We start from the raw sequence: 19433 nt of genomic DNA on the forward strand, positions 1-19433 counted from the left end.
TAAATATATATTAATATATTTATATAATATATATTTATTTATATTAATATTTACTGAGAGAGAAAGACGTACTTGGAGTAATAATTGGATCAGTTGTGGCTTGTCCTTGTTTTTCTTCGCCTTTTAATACAAGCGCAGCGTTTGCTGTTAATATAAAATTATCCCGTGGAACAGTGTCTCTGAAAATATATCATTAATTTATAGAGCAATTTGCGATTTTATTGTTACTTTTTTTTAAATAATTATAACTTACGTGACGCGAATTGCGTTGCTAGAAGCCACAATAACGTCCAAAGTATCTTCCAAATTAGGGTAAATTGAAGCCATATTAATTTTTTCTTGCCGTAGACCCAAATTAATTACGACAATATACACTGGATGATTTTCCAAATACCTTATCAATAAAAAATAAATATAAAATTTTGGTCTTTATATAAACTTTCTAAACTTTAAAATAATTTATAAACGTAATATAAATAAATGATATTAACTTACAGATAATAACTTACATAAATAATATGAAAAAATGTAAACTATTGATATTTTTATAAATAAAATAAATAATATAAAAATATTATTTATTACTAGATAAATATTGTAATACCAACCTTTTCAATACCAATACGCGATCATTATTCAGACTTGCAAATTCATAATCTCCATCTGTAAAAACTAACTCTTTTCTTAGACTAGCCAACTCCTGGTACGTTTTCAAATTGCTTCTCTTTTTACTTTGTTGTATTTCTACATTTCTATAAGCATAATTAGAATGAATAGGGAGATATGTGGTTTTATTTGTAGAGAAACCAGCTGAAATTTTGGAACTCCATTGCATGGGCGTCCTCGCTGGATCTCTTGAAAAATATTCATATTCATTTATGCCTCTGGCGCAACCCATAAAATCAATAGTTCTGTTCCAAAATATTTTTGTGTCCAACATAGCTATTTCTTCGCCATAGTATGTATATGCTTGTCCAGGTAACAGAAGACTAAGCATATGAAGACCGTCGATTCGGTTGAGTCCGATTCTTGAAGCTGCTCTCGAATTATCATGATTTGAAAGCTACATTTATAAAAAATATAAGCTTTTAAGTAAAGTGAAAATATATTAATTTTTCAAATAGCAGAAACAACATAATTACAAATTAAATAAAACCTTTTTTAATTTTTATAAAATTAATTTGAATTTATTAATTAAAAATTCTTACCACCCAGTTGGTCTTGGTGTCTTTTGGAAGAAATATAAGCCATTTCTCCAAGATGTATTTAATATAACTAGCTTCGCTGCTATTACGAATATGTGTAATAAATTTAAAATTAAACGGTGGAATTCCTTTGTGCGTGCCATTGCCGTAATACGACAATAAATTTTCAACAGAAGTATCGTATGATTCGGCGATTAACAACCTAATGTTATTAAATCATATTAATTTTAATAGTTAACACATATAATGTTATAATAATATAAGTATTAATAATATTATTATTTAAAAAAATAAAGTTTTAAAAAGGTCTTTAAAAATCATACTTTGATAAGGCATTGTTTCTTGATACCCATTTATCGATATATTCACGAAATATGTAAAGAAGCTCGGTGCTTTCAGGAAGACTAAAAGTATAAGTACCCTCTCCCACAAAGGATTCATTTCTTAAAGCTTCGTCTTCGAAAAAATAAGGTACTGCATTAATTCGAAAACCATCGACGTTTCTTTTCAACCAAAAATCGAATATATCCTGTTCACAGAATTGAATTATTTTCAGATTATTTTACAAAGAATAAGAATTATTCAAGAATTTCTTAATTATTTTTTAAATAAAAATTGTAAAATATAGATTAATAAAATATAGAAATTAATTATTAATAAATTTAGAGCATAATTATCGTTTAAATTAATAATTTATATTGATCAAATGAGATCAAATTCCTTTTAAATTTGTTTCAAACATTATGAAGTTATTAAAGAAATTACTAATTGTGTTATGTAATGCAAGAAAGTTTATATATTTTAATCTTTTCAGCTTTTTTTAATTTGTATATCTTCTGTTTTAATTTGGATTTCCAAAATTATAAATAAATATTTCAAATTATTATCTACGTTACCATTAATTCTTCGATTACTTTCTCGTTTCTCAAATTAAGATCCGGTTGAGAACTATGATACTTATGATAATACCATTGTTGTCTTTCATTGTGCCATGTCCATGCAGATCCTTCTTGGTCACTATATATGCTTACCTGTGTACAAAATATATAAAAAGATATATCTATATTTATATTACTAAAATATCTTCATCGTTTTTTGCAAATTAGATTCAAATTTAAAAAATTTATTTATTTTCGAGAGATAATTTCTCTCTTCTTCTCTTTGAAATCTGGCATATAATTTAAAAAAAAATTTTTTTACCTAGGTACTGATCTTTATAAAAATCTTTATCTAAAAATATTGTACATCATATTAAAAAAAAAAAGAAAAAAAACAATGGAAATGAAGAAAAATGTACCCAATTATTTGGTGGAATGTTGTTGCCGTCCTTATCGATACTACCATTTGTCCAGATATAATAATCAACATATGGCTCAATATTTTTTGCCGATAACTGGAACCATTCATGTTGATCGCTGGAATGATTAGGAATATAATCCAGAATGACTTTCAGTCCTAAAAGAATTGAAACATTGAAAACAATATATTATGTAATATTTATGCAGAATTACGTTTTACACACACATATATTTGTAGATTAAAAAAATCTTTTCGTACGTTTTTTATTTGTTGGAAAAATTGAAAATCTCAGGAAACTTGCAGTAAATTATTTACTATTTTATACCTCGATCGTGAGCCTCTTGTATTAGATTGTCAAAGTCTTCTAAATCGCCAAAAATAGGATCTATATCTGTGTAATTGGAGACGTCATATCCAGAATCGATTAATGGCGAACGATAAATAGGATTCAACCAAATTGTTTCGATTCCAAGATTTGTGATATAATCGAGCTGGCTAATAATACCTGTAAATAAATTACATTAAATGAACTTACAAATGTAAAATATAATAAATAATATTCTATTAAAAAATTATTTAATATACAATATAATGATATACATTCATGAATATATTAAGCAAAAATTTTTTTTAACATTCTTAAGTTTCTGATCGATGAAATCTTAATATAATTTTAATTTTTGCTTACAATAGCAACAATTTATGTGACTTACCCTTCAGATCACCCTCACCATCGCCGTCGCTGTCTTGAAATCCTCTAGGCCAAATCTGATAAATTAACGTGGTGTCCCACCATTCCCTTTTTTCAGATTTCTCATTATCCATTCCATTTGCCCAAAGTACGAAAGTACTTATCAATAATATGTAGCGCATGAGCGCTAACATTGTACATTAAGTTTGGTAAAATTTCAATCTGCCCACAATTTTTAACAAGATGCAAATTGAGGCTGTGATCTCTTATTGTTCTTATCACGCAAACTAAAACAAAACAATCTTGAAATTAGCAACATTTTTTTAGCAATTTTATATTCTTTTAACATAATTCCGTCGAAGAAATCTCGTTTCTCTCTGCGCAATGACAACGTCTGCGCGATGTATCAACATCTTGCACATCACACACTATATTCCATTAAAAATCGAAACTCCAATATAACCCAAGCCTAACCAACATTTTGCATTAGTGATTTTAAAAGTTTTCAAATGTTTTTAAATTTCACACAGCACTCGTATCACATTTCTATTTATCTGACAATTCTATTTTTTAATATTTTGATGTACTAAATAGAAAAAAAAACGTTTTGTATACTAGTTTCTTCAGTGGAGTCTTTTTCATTATTTTAAAAAATTCTTATATAATTGTAGGCTATAAAGAAAAGCGGTTAATTTGTTACAAAAATTCGTTAAAAATTGATGTAATATTGGCAGTACCTTTTCTTGGAGAAATTCACTCGAGACAACTCTTGACAAAACAATTCTTGTTGAATCTATATCATCTGTATTTTTTTCTTTATTTATTGCACCACTCAATAACCACAATCAATTTAAATATTGTTCAGTGTTACTGTGCCGTTCTCTCTCTTGACATAGTCCTCTCGTGAATGATAAAAAGTGAGGCGTTAAAATTCTATAGTATACATATATCATAGATAACTATGTTATCATTATCAATATCACTGCCCCGATTGTCGTTCTTGAAGCTGTTGCAACTTAGGGTAGGGATACTTAATTCCAACCAAAAAATAATACGGACGCACAACTTTGAGGTAAAGTCTTCCCATAATAATGGATATTATGGATTATTTATATCTGGTAGAGAGAGAGAGAGAGAGAGAGAGAGAGAGAGAGAGAAGCTGAAAAGAAAAAAGAATGAAAATAGAGCAAAAGAAAGAAAGAGAGAAGACAAAAGCCAGAAAATGGGAAAACAAGAAAAGAGGGGCGGGAGGAGAAGAAGAAACAATTTGTTAGTATGGAGATTATATTGTATATTTAAGTGAGAAGATTTAAAATTATAATAAATTTTATAATACATTTGAGTTAATTTGTGATATTTATTTGGTTATATATTTATTTATTTAAAAATATATAAATCCCAATTTTTTTTTAGGCGTAATTTAGATATTGCATTATTCATATGGGGATTTAATTTAAAACAAAAGTGTAAACTTTATTCAAGTTGTTAAAAAATAACAATAACAATAATTTAATTAAAATAATTAAATTTTGCTTTATATAAAAGTTATATAAAATTTTTCTCTTGTTTTTTTTTCTTGAAAGTAAAAGAAACCGAAACTGATAATAGTGATTTAATAATTAAGGGATATAACTTTATTCTATGTTGTGATATATAATTAGATTTTTGTAGTGGTGAATAGATCAAAGCTGTGACGTTATTACCGAATCGCGTGTATCAAACGAAATGACATAAAAAACTCTTTAATGATAATAATCTGATTTATTGATAATCTGATATAATTGATGTGATAATCTTTGATAACACCCTTTTTTATTTATTGCGATTGTTTTAAAAGCATAATCAAATCATGACAAACAGTGACGTAATTCATAATAACGGGACCAGGATGAAGAATATACATAAATATAAACCATATTGCAATATAAACTGCTAATTTTGACAATATTAAAGTTATTTTTAATCATGACTGCAATTGCATAAGTGGCTGCTATAGATAAAATACTTACGCATATTTTCTTTGTTTGTTTTCAAAATTATGCAGTCATTTTGACTGATTCTTTTTTCAAAGATAATTAGTAACTTTGTCATTTGTAAACGCTGCAACACGATAAACAGATGACAATTAAATTACGATGCAGTTTAGCGTGAAAAATATACGCGCGTGTGTAAGCTCACTTCCAATCTTCTTGGACAATCTCTTTGGACAGACATCTCTGGCGAGGAGGAAAAGGAAAGAATATGAATTATAATTTTCATAACGTTCTATTTCGTAATTATTAGGCAATAACATAACACATAACAATACATATATACACGTGTATGTGTGTCTACTGGCGAGCAGTATGTAGTTCGCGCTTACACGGTATAAAACTCACAACGTGCGTTTTTCGCGCTTGCTGCCCGATGCAGCCGTTAATTAATTTCGAATTAATCGTCCTAAATCACGTAATGCATCATACCTCCGAATTTAGATTGCTTTCTTTCGGAGATTAATTCTTCGATTGTTATTAAATCGAGACAAAGAATTCTGAATTTCGTCAGAAAACTGTTTAGTATTTATATCAGATTAGATTAAACGATTCGTTTATCAGTGATTCATTAATAAGTATCGATTGTAAATTATGGTACTCGTGATCTAGGACGATAGCTTCGTTTATCTCACATTATAAAACACTTCGCTATATTAAACTTTGAAAGCATCAGTTTTACAGTGAAGCGATGCACGAGTAGGTAAACATCGCACGTATTCACTGTTCATGGAACCACCGTTTAATCTCTTAATCCTAGTCTGTAGAACAGTTTTTTTTTTCTAAGGAACACACCGACTATCTTGTACATAATTTATTTTTATCCTTTGATAGATATATATAAAGATCGTCGATGAGATGGACTTCGTAAATATATACGAAAAGTTTAAAGCATAATTGGACCAAATCCATAAATTTTAGGACATTTAACTCTCCTGGCACTCTAATGATTACTAGTGAAATACTAGTACCATAATGCAACTTTGCGAGAGGAAGGGAGAAAGAAAGGAAGAGAGAGAGAGAGAGAGAGAGAGAGAGAGAGAGAGAGAGACAGAAAAGATGGGGTAATAGACATAGAATAAAAAAAAATATTATTTAAGAATTTAGCTTGTGAACAAAATGCATGTTCCATGCATATGCATTGCTACTTTTAATAGAACATGCTAGCAAAATTGTAATGGAAAATGAAAGAAAAATATAAATGTTAGTATCAAATGCTAGTACTACAGTATAACAAATTAATAAGATATTAATAATATTTTGTTTGTTTATTAATAGAAGTACTAATACTTTACTAGTAAAGCGATATAGTGATGTGTTTGTAACCGAAACAAAGTAAATCTTTTTAAAGTAATTATCAGTTAAGTACTAGTATCAATTAGTAGTATCAACATTGCTACAACGTTTACTCTACTAGTTAGTCCTATTAATATCTATTAATATTACCATTCGTACCGGAGAGTGCTAATGAAGTATTAGTACCAATGAAGTACTTACACTTTAACAATAACGTAATATTTAAATTATGATATTGGTCCATTCCGGCTCTAAATCTTTCATATTTTTATTTCTGCAACTTTCGTTTTTTCTTCGCAAGGGAACAGTAGTCATAAATATTTTTACTCGCTAATAATATCGTTTACGTCGTTAGAGACATGTAAAGACAGTAAGGATGATAGATTGAACAATAGCATAGAGTATGAGGTATCCACACGATATAGTATGGAATATAGATTAGTTATAGAATACATACATGCACATTAGATGTCATGTGTGGTGTGTGTTAACGTGATGTGTGTATTTGTGTACGTGTTCGTTTACAAGAGAAGGGAAGAGTGAAATCGGAGAAAGGAAGGAGAGAGGGAAGAATATACAGAAAATTTACTAACATTTTCTCGGTAAGGTGCAGAAATTGTCATAGGAAAAATTTGGTATTTAAAAACAGTGCGGCCAGCCCCAAGTATAATAATATATACGAAAATAAGAGATAAAAAAAATACAATTATACAAAGTCTTGCAATTCTTGTAAATTATGCTTATAAAAAACTTTCTAATTTTCCTCAATATGTCTTGTTTGAATAGACACCTATTTTTGATAAATCTACTGCTTCTTTTGCTTTATACATGAAAGTTGAGATGCGAGATGAAACTAAAAGATGCACTTATCGTGAATCGCCTGCTTTGATAACTAAAAATGTTTTTATGTAACTTGTAATATTACAAATAATAATGTGATACAATATCTAAAAATAGATCCATTATCTTGTAATATTATTAAAGAATTTTTAAATAATGTTGAACTTATTTATATTAAACGTTTTCTTTTTTCGCTTTGTATTTAATTTTGAAATTTGCAAGCAAAATTTTATATTCTGTTTTAGACAAAAATGACATTCAACAGTTCGCGTGCAATCACAATCATACATCAATTAATTCTTGGTCCGAATAGAGAAATTTGTCTGTCGGTCGTTGGTCTTTTTTGCGTATATAAATGACTAATTAATTGGACCAAAGTGAAAATTAGTTTATATTGGAAAACTATAATAGTGTATAATATAATAAGAAAATTGATAGTTTTAATCAGTCATGTGAAATACTTCACCTAAATTATCGATGTTTCAACTTTTTGCATTTTCACTCTTTGATAATATATACTTGTAGTAATATACACTCGTTAATAAAATAAGCTAAAAAAAAATTATTATTTAATTACATAATATTATATTTAATTCACGAGATACACAATTACTTTTTTATTTCTTCTTTCTTTATTTTTGCTATATTATTTCATTTAATTACTCTGTTAAAATCTCTTTGGTGCTTAAAATAATAATGTATCGTAAAATTATCTGCGCAAAAAATTATTAAAATATTATTTTAAAATATTTATTTAAAACTTATTTAAAAATTTTGTAATAATTTTACATACACGACGTTTCTCCACAAATAAATACTAAAAGAATGACATTTGTGAATTTTATTATTTACTAAAAACATATAGTTGCAAATGTAATATTTGTGGTTATTAAAATTTTCTAAAATCATATTTATATAATATATAATAGCAAAGAGAGAGAGTGCAAACAATTTATTTGCTTAAACTTCTATGTCAGACTTTGGTTTTTGCTGTGTTTCTACTGGTCCTTGTTATGCGTATATCGTATTCAATTTAGATTACACGAAAGCTAATTATCAATGTAGATTCTGTTAATTAATCTACAACCAAGTATTAAAAAGTATATATTATTATTAGTTTACTTATGTCAATTATTTATAGAAAATTATTTAATCACCCACATTAAATCATCCTCGAAGATAACATTTAATTTATAAATTAAAATTATTCCGATTTTAATCACGCCAGAAATAAAAAAATGTTTAACAGGAATTAAAATCCAATAAGAGTTAATATGTATAAATAGTTTATAATTCTATATTTATTACGCAATCTATCACACAAGAGCGTGTGAATGATATATATTCATATCACCATTATTTTGAAACTGTTTATTATCTATCTATCTAAAATCTAATTGTCATTAATTATTATTTGATTTTTTATACTCTTTATAAAATTTTCAACATATGACGATAATATGACATAATATATGTTTGTCACGATTTGATATTGAAGTAATAGCATAACAGTGTACATGGTAATCTTCTAATCCATGTAAAAACTTTTGTTTTCAATTATACGACTTTATACGCTCTTGTGCGACAAAATGTAATTCGTAAAATTTGCCAGTTTAACTCCTGACAAAGAATTAATTTTGTGTGTGGGACGTGAGTGTGAATGTATGTATATGTATAATTTTGTGTGTGTAAAACTTATTTACTTTTAACAAGAATTCAATTTTATTTGGCGGCCATATATATCTTAATATATATAATTATTATATAAGTTTATAATATATTTACGCTGTAAAAGTTACAGCGTACAACTTTGAAATAAATAACATGTACCTACATATCTCCAACTAAACTATTTTCTAACGTATTAAAACTAAGAGTATAAAAACCATACAATCTCTCTGAAACAACCAACAATTTGTCAATCAAAGTGGCGCGTATTTGTCTACTGGCCTATTTATACACGGTCATTTTATTCGTTGTTTTCAAAATGCTGGAATCTGACATCCTCGATAGACGGTCGATAATCGGTGCTTACTGCTTATAAATACCGAATACGGGGGCTGGCCATGCGTAATGACAGTCTCTGTCTTCTGTTTTGAATAAGGCATTGGAAACTGATATACAATCAGGCCTCCGAAGTTACTTTCTCTATTAATTATTACTTTCCTTCTTGCTGCACTGTCAGTATTTACATTTACGGATGACCATGCGAGACTACACAAGATATATTTTTTACTTGCCTATTCGCTCTAAACATGGCCACGTAATCAAGTGGTAAATGTAAATAATAAGATCCCATCCCCATTCTCCTCTTTTTCTTTCTTATCTGTCTCGGCAAAAGGGGAAGTAATAACTAATAGAAAGTTTGAAAGTAATTAATACGAACGCTTATCTGTAATTCCGCAAATCCTGGTGGTTTACATGAGAAAATAACGCAAATAACCATAATACAGTTTATCCAATTACGTTATGTAAATGTATACATATACATACATGTAAATCTCCGAAATAATTAAAGAAAATCACTTCATTTTTCGTGGAATTATACAATTTTAACTTTAATTTGTAATTAAATTTAAAGAACACAAAAACATCTTTATATATAAAAATTCCATGTTTTTTACCGTGCTCTTACAATTAGTTCCAAAACTATTGGTTATCGGAATAATTTTTGCACTTTTTCTTGCTGCAAGAAAACAGTTAGGAACGATTGTTAAGTCGCATTGTCAAAATTATCGGATCTACCACACAATATGTCCGTATAAATAACTTTGCGATCGGCAAGGTTAATTCACACAGTTTGATATTTAATATATTTAATCATTTATATATAATTTTAAAAAATCCAAAGAATATTATTTTCATAAATTTTTTTCTCTAAATGAGACATAGCTTTAACATTTGTAAAATATTTATATGTTCAGTTTTTGCGAATTCTCGAGTACTTTATCTATAGCGAAGAAATCTATTCGATTTCAATCACCTATTTTGAAACGACGAGTGACATCGGAATTTCACCGAGAATTCTTTTTAGTGGCTTTAAGCGTGTCAAACATAGTTTAGATACCTACAGTTCAACCCGTCTAAACCAGATCTACGCGCGCTATTGCGCAATAAACGTACGACCCATTATCAATCGGCCCAGATCGGAAATTTACGAAGGGAAAAGTATGCTAGAATGCGGATACGTAATGGATTTCAATTATGGGTCGATATTTAAGTCAGTGGCATTTATCAAATGTTACCAATATTACTCGATAAACGTTTAATGCAATTATGTCAAAATTAAAGGTATTTTAATATTTAAAACTGAGATAAATTATTTTATCCAATTTTTTATGAAATTTGAGGGGAAAGAGTTGATAAATGTATTAACGAATGTTATTTTTAATGATATTAATGGAAACGGGCTTTTATAAAATACAGAAATTAAAATATATAAATTGAAAGATTAATTTGATCTTTATTTGATATATTTAGTTCATGATTTCCTGAATTGAAGACTGTTTATTATAAAATTAAGCTCGATTGTGTGGTTATTATAGTTAGATCCTTTGAAACTTTCTGGCCTAAAGATAAATATATATATTCAAACCTCCATTTAAAATAAAATAAGATTTAATATTGCAAGAAAGAAACATATAAAATCTAATTTTTCCTGTTTCCGAACGAATGTTATTTTTATTCGAATTTTCCTTTGTATAGAATTTTCTGAACAATCGAATCTTCAAACAAATCAATCAAACAATGCAATTATCGGTTCTGTTCTCCATGAAAACCGTTTTGATTTGTTTAAATATTTTTCCAAACTGTTCAAACACTTTGACCACATCGAATCTGTATAAATCCGTGTCTAAACATTAAACTAAACTATATAATTGAAGAAACTGTTAACAATTATGCAAGAAGATCGTTAATACATGGTTACAGACAATTGGGTAAAGCAAGAATTCAGAATAGCAAAGTTGTAAAAGGTCCAAAGTTGTAAAAGGTCTTCTTTAGGCTTTAAGGTTTTACATTTAACCGTTCGTGTATTCGGATTTATTGCATTCTTGTTTTGAATCTTTTGAGGGAGTTTGGGACGAGAATGCAATAAATCCGAATACATGAATGGGTGTTTTTCGGAGTAAATATTTGAAAATAGTGCATGGACTGAAGAACAGCAGGGGAGTATAGGCGGGGATTGAAATAGATATGGCAGAAGAGAAAATCGGATAAATAGATATAGATATAAACGGTTAGTTAAGAGGAATATGTAGAAAGTTAGAGGAATAGACGGAAATAGAGAGATCGCACATCAAGGTGAATCTTCGTCGGCGACGCTTCAATGCGTACGAACGCTGAGGTACGTGGTAGCACTTTTGATTACACTCGATTATCTTCACTTGCTTTTGATCGCCTCCCGGCTCGAGCGCAAGAAAAAAATCAAGTTCAAACGTTGAACGGAGAATTCATTGCAAAAATAACGCGCGTGACGATTTTCGCTTTTTAATATTTGTATCACGTATATAACCACAGCCACAATTCGCCCAGCGTGTAATGCATAATTAAGAAAACAAGACAAGAGGTGGTTTATTTCTATCTGGGATCAATCACTGCGCGAAAACAGTAAAACTTTTCAACCTACCTTTAAATAGATCAAGAAAAAACGGACGGTTTTTACTGACGCATATTATTCAGAATGCTCTCTTGGTCATCCGAATCACGCGTTTTGCATCGAGCTTTACTCATGGATTAATTACGGCTGCCGTAACCGGAACTTTCTCGCATGAACAGCGTTCGATCGGTCGAGCAGTCGAGCGACGAAGGTTCGGTGACACGCTCGGAATCCCCTTTATTATTTTATCACTTGAACGCTTTGCTATTGAGTGCCTCTGTGTACATGTGTCCTACTGGTACGCATAAATATTTATAATACAACCATCGCAAATTGTCGGATTAATAAAATATCTATGTGCCTGTTACCCTCATTTTCTTTTATAAGCGCGTTTTTTTTTTTTTTTAGATGGCTATGTTAGACATTTCTCTTTTTTTAGATTAATTCCGTGTTTGATAGATTTAAAAACGAGAGCAGTCAGTTTTTTTCTTACACAGTAAAGAATAAGTTAAGCGTAGTGAAACAATTTTATAATTAATGTAACTACGTTTGACTTACTTTGAGACGACGGAGTAAGTTCTTTTGCGCCATTAAATTCATTATCTTTGTTTGAAACTAAATTAAACATATTATCTCTTTCTCCTGCTCATTTTTTCATTTGCCTTTTTTTCTCTCCTACATTCCTACATAATCTTCTTCTTTTAACTGCGTTTTCTAGACATATATATATATTTATTATTTGTAAGGTTTATCTTAGATGTAATTTTATAATTTTATTAAAGCTGAAAATCGGCGAACTTAACTTAACTTTGTTTTGAACGTTTTATTCATTACAAACAGAACATTTGAAACAATACCGTAAAAAATTTCTTCTTATCTAATCGATTAACATAAATTCAACCGCAATACCATCGATTTAAGTCAACAGGATCGAATAATAAAAGTACTTAAGGGAAATTTGCAGTAGGAACATAAAAAAGAAAGCATTCGTTAACAATTTCAAAAGATTTATTAAACTGAAATCGACAAACATAATATTGATATAGCAAATAAAATCTTTAAAAGCAAAATTGAAAACGTTGCAGCCGAATTTGTTTAATAATTATGACGGCGTCAATTCTGGGCTCAACTGCTAGAAATTATTAAATGTCCTTTTCCAATAAAATTTAGAAAATTACATAAAATAATTATTTTTCTTATTGCAATTGTCTATGTAAAAATGAGAAAAAAATAATTGATAGCATTAAGCTAGAAAACTGCGAGATTTAACACCGCCATTGAACAATCAACAAAAATATTTTTCAAAATACTCTGGTGATGTTGCGATCCACATCAATTATTTATCTTAATTTTTGAATTATAATCCTGAATTATTTTTATAATTGTAATCTTAATATAAAAAATTATTTAAAAATTATGCAGTTGCTTTTGTAAATAATAAATTAAAAATCATTTAAATCAAATTAATTTGACGACTACATTTAATTTGTTGATTTAAGTGTTTTTGTATGCACAATGTACGAGTAACTTTTGTAATAAACATTGTCTCATTGTCTAAACATCTTAGGCACCTCAAAAATTTTGATATGCCGCACACGCATCAATAATTTGTTATACATTTAAATATTTGTTAAAGAATTTTCTTGCATGCTAAGTACGTACAAATAATCGTATATTGTATAATAAAAAATAAATTAATATAACATACTGCTGCAGAAAATATTGAGCGAAAATATGATTAACATAATAAGATTAAACCGTCGTTTTAATGGAAGTTTAGTAATTATTTAATTAGTATCAGTAGACATCGAAGATACGCCAATCAGCTATATTAAAATATCAGATCAAACGAAAACAATTTTTTTTAGGATAAAAATCACGAGTTCATTAATACAAAATCTGTTTTTCTTTAAATAATGTCAATTTTTTAACAGATCAACGGTTGGACGTTTAGGCATGTTGGGCTATGATATCATATAATTGAAAGATCATATAAATACTTTTTCTGGATTATATCTCGAAATAAATATGGCTTTCTTTCCAGTCTATGTTTACTAAAGCAACCTTGGAAAATAAATAATCGACAAGCGAGAGGCTAACTACTTATACTAATTCGTAGAATAAAAATAAGTCATTATCTCATTTTGCATCTGGTAAACATAAAAAAGTTAATATCGCTTAAAATCTGTATAAGATAAATAAGCACAAATAAGGTAAGCGCATTAAACATAGCGTATTAGCGATATCATCAATGAATCGTACAGTGTTTGCGGAGCAATATGTGTTTTTTGTAACGTGTATATGGCACGCGACATAAGTACGTTGTTATGTCAATTTATGTGCGATAACCTACTGCGAGAAAATCAACATATAATCTTTTATTTGATGTCATAATCCAATATGACTGGAAGAGAGAGAGAGAGAGAGAGAGAGAGAGAGAGAAGGAAAGAGAAAAGAGAAGATAGAAGGAGAGGAAGCAAAAGACATAAAAGAGAAGGGAGGAGGATGAAAGGAGGGACAGAAAGAGAGAATAAGAGAATCCTATCGCGAGCAAATGAGCCAGAAGTACGCTTACAATAATTAAGTAATCCAAAAGTAACGATTCGCTCTATTTCTTTTGTGATTACTCATATATTTATAACGCAGAGTCCCTCAGGGTACGAGAACTAGGATTAACACCAATCATCATTAGTGCAACTGACCCGACGGGTCTGATTGCTCACATCTCCGCGCTTTTATAATACTGAGCAGCAGTCATCCTTTTTAAGCTAGGTTGATATTTGTAAGTAACAAATAGTGACTTTGTACATACACGAGTGCTGCGTAGCAGCCCGTAAGGAGTTCGTCCAGATGTATAATGTCTTTAAATCGACATCGTGTAATTTCCATCCTCGTAATCTTCGTCTCGAGATCATCAACAACAAGTAAATTCGTGGTGAATTGTCAAGGGATAGGGGAGGGAATGGAAACAATTTCTTTCCTCTAACGTTACAAAAGCTGGTTATAAAATGCTAACAATAATATTCAAATCATGTTGATCATTTCCCTGATGCATTTATATGTTCATAGAACATCGCTAAGAAAACGCGGACGCCCATTTAGACATACTTTAAAAATCTCCATAATTATATTGAGATTCTTGTAACAACGGTAAATTGTAAAATTCAATGCTGGTCGCAATATGCTGGTGCTGACTCCGTACTCCGAATTCAGAATGCAATTTTGTAGCGATATCGTACTGGGAATCATTCCGTTTAAACGGATGTGTGTGTGTGTGTGTGTGTGTGTGTGTGTGTGTGTGTGTGTGTGTGTGTATCGGGATACAGTCTGCCTGTTTTCTTCGCATAACTGTTGTATAACCGTTGCCTCGCGTCGAGCGCGACCTTCGATCGAAGGCAGTGTGGACCAATAGTCAAATTCTTAAACTCGCTGAGGACATTTTACATTCCTTCTTCAAAAATAACAAGCCGCGAAAAGTCGCACTTCTCCATCTAAACATTCGTTATAACGAAATATTTGTTATTTTATCTATAGAAAAATGTCGAAATTAATCACTTAGACAAAAATTCAAGTGTCCTGAAATTAGAATGTGCATAAAAAAGACTTGATTTATTGCATTGTAATTTTTCAGGCAAATGTAATTTACGTTCGAAGGTCGCGATACAACTCGCGAGGTCAGTCTAATATAATTTTGCGTTTGTCTCGCACTATCTATAACTACTCTTAACGGGGTAAATATGTTTCTGCTGGTATTCAATAACGCGATCTTGTTGTTAAGACGGTTATCAAGTCTGCTAACGATTTGTGCTGCTCTGATTGACGACGATCTCGAAAAATCTCTCTCGAATAGCGTTCATGCGAAATGAATCACACAAATAAAAAAAATGCCTAAAATTTTATAATATTACACATGCATCGGTCTTTTATTAAAACGTTTTTTTATCACGTTCCTCTTGATGTGTACCTAATTTACGTATTATCCAAGTTTCCAAAACCGAAGAACAGAATCTGTCGCAAAAATTTTATTTCCTACGTTTATATGCTTAGAAAATTAATAATGTCACTTACTATATGCAATTTCATGAGGTCTAACACACTGTTCTACTTTGAGATTAAATGAACAGTATGCTACCTAATTAAGCACACCTTAATTGTTACTGCAATTTTCAAGAGCCAATGATCCGCGATGGAGAAACTTGATGAAGTGTTTGACCAATAGCTGTGATGATAAACGATCTGTGAATTGACGTAATTAGTACTCATTTATAAACATTCTATAAATTATTTATCTACGTCAATTTTTGAATAACACGCGTTGAACAGATTTTGCCAATGCTGATTCATGATGAGAAAAAGTTGGCGCTAAAAATGTATAAAAATCCAATCTAACGTGAAAATATAAATGTATTTCACAATAAACGCGCTGAGAGACGTTTATCGATCGTCAATAGGATTGCCTAAGATTCTAGATTTCATTAACAATGTGCCATGTCTTATCTCCAGTTGGAAATTTAAATTATTTGTCAACTTTTGCTATATATTGCATTCGTATCAAAAAAGAAACTTTCCGATAAAAAATTTTATTAAAAATGCAATCATCAACGTCACTTTGGAATAAATCTCTATTAATTTGTATTATTCGTCAATTTGTCTATTTCATAACGCGGTAACGACTATATCTAGATCTGAAAAAGACGCGGAGATAAAAAAAGATTTGTCCGGCAACCCTCATCAGTAGCAACCAAAGTTATCAGTTGCGTCAAAGTAGTAAACTTGACTAGTTCATAAGCGTGTGGTCATCATGCACGTTTTAGCTATGTAATTATTGCAATGATAAAAGTGCACTATGTTTTCCAATTCTATTACCAACTCGACGCAGTCATGCAATGTCCGATCGATCGCAGTTTCCTTTTCAAACTTTTGGATGCACGTTGCACGGTTTTATTCTGGTTTCGTTGAAATCGTATAGTATAAATCTAATATATATAAAATAAATATATCACACTCTAAAGAGAAATTATACAATAAAGGAAAACGTTTTTTCCTAGTGAACCCTAGTAATTTCATAATTCCTGGTGTAAAATGTTGGAAATGAATTTTTAAAAATTTATAAAACGGCAATGAATGAAACACATGACGGCTGGTATACTGCACAACAATAAGTGTCAAGGTTTGTCGCTCATTTCTGCTCAGGTGCTTGCGCACTTTTTTCTCTTTCCTGCTAAGATCCTCTCGCGACAGTCGATCCGACATCAAAGATTCTCTCGATAAAAGTAATAAGTATCGTTCGGTAATACATATACGCGTATATAAAATATTATAAAATTACCGACGTTGTTTTCCGGCGAAACAAAAAAAGAATTGCATTACAATCCGCTACTAAATTACCACCAATTACCAATTACCAATTAAATAGAAACCTGTGTATTTCTTAGAATTAAATAAATACAGTATGTACACATATTTGTGTGTACCCGCGATCTGATCGGTACATATACGTATACTATCTATATAGCTTTCACCTTTCCTCTCCTTTTTCTTTTCTTTTTTCTTCTTTTCTTTCTTTTTTTGATAACAGCCAAATCTTTTTTACGGGGAAATGGCATGACTAGAACGCACTTACTTCTTTCTCCCTTTGAATTATTTTAAGGCAAGCTCACACTTTTTCTCTCGCCCGCACTTCTCTTCTCAGTTTCCCCCCCCCCCTTCTTCGTTTGTCCTTCCTTCCATCGATTCGCTTTCTTCTCTTTTCCTGGACACACTCGCAAGCGCACCCATATTCTCAGATACCTATACATGCATACACATACATACACATATTCATTTAGTACGTCACGCGAACATGTTCGTTGTTAATCGTCTCAGAGGATGAACTTATATGAGTTCCCGGCACAATTAGAGTTCGTTCCTCGCGAAATCGTATATCGTCCCGATACCGCATCTGTGTCCTGCAATCAAAATCGAGGATCGCTTAAACGCTAGAGAAAGACATATTTACTCAGATTAAAATATAATAAAAATAATGAATTAGGAATGAATAATAATTATCGAATGGGAATGGAAGATAGAAACACGAATTAAGTATCGGATGAGCGCAAAAATTCTTGCATCTTTATCAGAAGGTTATTAATTTATTTAATTAATATTTAATTAATTTCTTTCATAAACAAAACGTTCGACTTAATCATCTAATTCTGCTTCTATAATCTTTTGTTACATAACGTTCTGGATAGTATTCATATAGCTCCATCATAAAAGATTATAAGCAGTCATAAAAAAATGAAGAAATGTAATTGCTGAGCCCTCTTTTCATAATGAAGGTATAATCGAATCAGACCCTTATCCACATTTGACAGCTAATCTTCTCAACCTTATATAATGCATAGGCATATCTTACAGTATAATTACAAACTGCTAGACGATATCTCTTGAAAAAGGTTAGAACTTTTGGGGGGACTCATTCAAGAACTTAAAGAAAGAAAATATTTAAATTGTAAAATAATAATGTAAGTAAAACATGAGCATCTTTTTAATTTGCGTGACATTCATGAAGCTTGAAAGTCGATGATGTTGTGCGGAATCGAACATGAAAAGTCTGTGTAATAGTAATCATTCACTATAAAATTAATCTTAATTTGAAACATTTCCGTGTGATAAGTCTTTAATATTAATTAATTATTAATATTATTGATTAATTAATGTAATTAAATTCATGTAAGAGCGAAATAACATTCCCAACATGTGATAATGTGAATTTTTAATTTCCAAAAATAACACAGCAGGATGATCTTGCAGACGTATACTGCAAATAGTCGAACTGCAATACGTTTAAAAAATTAAAGATCTTTCGCTACTCACCGGTTATAATAGTTTCGTTGAGCACGTGCCTTGGCGGACGCCAGAGCTAAGATATAAGCAGTGGATAGGCCGACGTAATGTGGCGTCATATTGGCCTTGGTTTAGAAACCCTGGATCACGCCGTAGGCCTCAAGGGTGGACATGATGAGGTAGAGCAGCCAGAGGGAGAACAGGAACACGGACGTGATGACCTTCGGTATAAAAGGCCCGCCTAATTCACCGCCGATCGACTTCACTCGTCTCACCAGCAGCACCACGATCACGAAGCAAGCCTCGCTGCAGAACAGGGTGACGGAGAAGGCCAGGCTGTGTGTGTGTGTGCGTTTCATGAAAGAAAGTCATCCGGATGTAGTTGGGCGACAGTAAAGTTTCATTCGGGATTTTTGCATATAGAGAGAGACGCGATTCGAGTGAGCGACCGAGCCGATGAAATCGAGCGTTCATTTTTTTTACGAAGACCACTCAAATCTCGCTGTTTTGCTTATTAATCTAAAAATAGAGAACTGTGTAATGCATTTTGCTCTGTAATTCCACTCTCTACAACGTCTCTGTATAATGCACTCTCAGAAACTGAGCCTAGAATTTTAGTCGTTTCAACAAGTATACATGATGCAACA

The 19433-nt window shown here is 30.6% G+C and overlaps 2 protein-coding genes across 3 annotated transcripts in view; both read right to left on the minus strand.

Annotated features, from left to right (window-relative positions):
* Positions 1 to 43: 43 nt before the first annotated feature.
* LOC143897636 (maltase 1) lies at positions 44 to 4300 on the minus strand. Its single transcript, XM_077406441.1, has 10 exons — positions 3933 to 4300; positions 3218 to 3482; positions 2830 to 3009; positions 2503 to 2660; positions 2102 to 2236; positions 1529 to 1734; positions 1209 to 1407; positions 609 to 1063; positions 254 to 394; positions 44 to 179 (listed from the first exon to the last, which is right to left on the minus strand). The coding sequence occupies exons 2-10, from the start codon at positions 3387 to 3389 to the stop codon at positions 44 to 46; spliced, it is 1782 nt and encodes a 593-aa protein (XP_077262567.1). The 5' UTR covers positions 3390 to 3482; positions 3933 to 4300.
* Positions 4301 to 5441: 1141 nt separating this feature from the next.
* Positions 5442 to 19433, minus strand: part of Calx (sodium/calcium exchanger 3) — a 69640-nt gene continuing 55648 nt past the window's right edge. For both annotated transcript variants that reach the window (XM_077406457.1, XM_077406456.1), the window contains exons 8-9: positions 18817 to 19122; positions 5442 to 17906 (exon numbers count right to left, since the gene is read on the minus strand). In XM_077406457.1, the coding sequence (XP_077262583.1) occupies positions 18918 to 19122 (205 nt within the window). In that variant the 3' untranslated portion in view covers positions 5442 to 17906; positions 18817 to 18917. The remainder of the gene's footprint in view (positions 17907 to 18816; positions 19123 to 19433) is intronic.

Source organism: Temnothorax americanus, unplaced genomic scaffold, assembly GCF_048541705.1.
Source record: "Temnothorax americanus isolate GAGA-0224 unplaced genomic scaffold, ASM4854170v1 Scaffold21, whole genome shotgun sequence".
Taxonomy (NCBI): Eukaryota; Metazoa; Arthropoda; class Insecta; order Hymenoptera; family Formicidae; genus Temnothorax; species Temnothorax americanus.

Coding starts and splice junctions, on each gene's coding strand:
- LOC143897636 (XM_077406441.1), bottom strand. CDS start 3,389: ATGTTAGCGCTCATGCGCTACATATTATTGATAAGTACTTTCGTACTT. Junction 2,661..2,829: donor ACAAGAGGCTCACGATCGAG/GTATAAAATAGT, acceptor CAATTCTTTTAG/GACTGAAAGTCATTCTGGAT. Junction 180..253: donor AGCAACGCAATTCGCGTCAC/GTAAGTTATAAT, acceptor ATATATTTTCAG/AGACACTGTTCCACGGGATA.